The sequence below is a fragment of the Peromyscus eremicus genome, chromosome 1 (genome assembly GCF_949786415.1).
Source record: "Peromyscus eremicus chromosome 1, PerEre_H2_v1, whole genome shotgun sequence".
Taxonomy (NCBI): domain Eukaryota; kingdom Metazoa; phylum Chordata; class Mammalia; order Rodentia; family Cricetidae; genus Peromyscus; species Peromyscus eremicus.
The window spans coordinates 147,484,210-147,485,933 of NC_081416.1; the positions used below are offsets into that span (position 1 = coordinate 147,484,210).

General features: G+C 44.5%; 1 protein-coding gene across 1 annotated transcript; it reads right to left on the reverse strand.

Moving 5' to 3' along the window:
* Positions 1 to 307: 307 nt before the first annotated feature.
* On the reverse strand, positions 308 to 1,394 carry LOC131920403 (mas-related G-protein coupled receptor member B4-like). The gene is given in 1 exon segment (XM_059274770.1): positions 308 to 1,394. A coding segment is annotated over 1 exon segment (1,047 nt). The 5' UTR covers positions 1,355 to 1,394.
* Positions 1,395 to 1,724: the final 330 nt, after the last annotated feature.

Consider the following 1,724-nt stretch of genomic DNA (forward strand, 5'->3'; position numbering starts at 1 on the left):
GGGTCCCTTGGCTCAGCATGGGAGGAGGGGACTGGACCTACCTGGACTGAGTCCACCAGGTTGATCTCAGTCTGTGGGGAAGGCTTTGCCCTGGAGGAGATTGGAATGGGGGGCGGGCTGGGGGGAAGGTGAGGGGGGCGGGAGGGGGGAGAACAAGGGAATCTGTGGCTGATATGTAGAACTGAATTGTATTGCAAAATAAAAATTAAAAAAAAAAACAAAAAAAAAAAACAAGGTTATAGAAAAGGCCCACACAGATAAAGGCCAAGTTGATTCTCAAAGCAACTGTGTCTGATCAAGGACTCACTCAACTACTACACAAGGCTGTTTCCTGCTGTCTAGGATTTCCTGACAAAGCCCTCTCTCCATCTTCCTCCTCAGGAGTGTCCTGAATGGCTCTCTTCAGAAGCATCTTCAGAGATTGCCTCTGTAACCTGCGATGCCTAATGGAGCCAACAAGGAAGTAAATGATGGGGTTGGCACAGCTGTTAACACAGGATAGGAAAGCTATCAAATCAATAAAATTGCAAGTGGAAACATTAAGCAACATCTCATTCAAAAAAAGAATTATCAAATAGATACCAAAGGGAAGACCAAAGAGTAAAAAGACCAGCACTGTGAGTGCAATGGTCACATACAATCTGGTCACAGGAATCCTCTGTGAGCCACAGAAGATCCTGACCAACAGAGCCAGGTTGAATCCACAAGGAACCACAAATAGTACTATTATAAGTATAACAGTGGTAAAAATACCACTGTAACAGAAGGAATATCCATAACCACTACCCAGGAAACCGCAACCAAACCCTAACAGAAGGCTTAACAGTAGAGAGAAGATCCAGAGCAGGGCACACAGAACAGATGACATGTATCTTGGTCTCTGGCAGTGATACCAGATGGGACACAAAACCGACAGACATTGCTCAACACTGATGGCTGCAATCATACATAAACCTGAAAGGTAAGCAAAGATTAATACATTGGGGAGATAGTTGAAAGTATGGAAGTAGCTGGTATCGAACACAAGAAGGATTTGTTCCAGGAAAAACACAGTCTGAGCGCACAGGTAGAGAAAGTCAGCCCCAGCTAGGTTGAGGACATAGACTGAGAAGGCATTCCTGTGCATGTGGAAGCCCAGAAGCCACAGTACTATGGCATTTCATGTCAGCCCAACCATGCAAATGATGACAGCAAGAATATCGATGATTTTGTACATGGTGACACAGGGTAAGTTTCCAGTGCTGGAAATTTGATTCATTGTTGTGCTGTCAGTGCTCCAGGCTGGTGTGGATGGACCCATGCTTAAGAATGTTCCATTGGTGTTCCTGCAAAGGAAATTGAGATATGAATACATGAAACTTTCTGTCAAGACCACCTGGCTATGTGGGAATGTCTGGCACAGGTTCATAAGAAGGGGAAATATGTTTGCAGGGAGTAAGTAATTTATCAAACCCCCACAGTGCTAGAAACTTCTTTAAATCCAGTTTGTGCCATTCAGTCTATCTACAGACCACTGCCTCTAGTGATGTTAGGGTATTTCGTAGTCCCAGTCCAGTTGCTAAGCATCTAATGCTGTGTCAGGAAGAGACAGAATTTTGAAACTAACTTTCTTTCTGTTCCAGGACTGAGGTTCCTTCTCAGGTGTAGGAATATGGGAGATGCTGGCACAAGCCATATCTACCCTCAGTCACTCTAAGGGTCTACCAAATGGGAAAAATGGAATC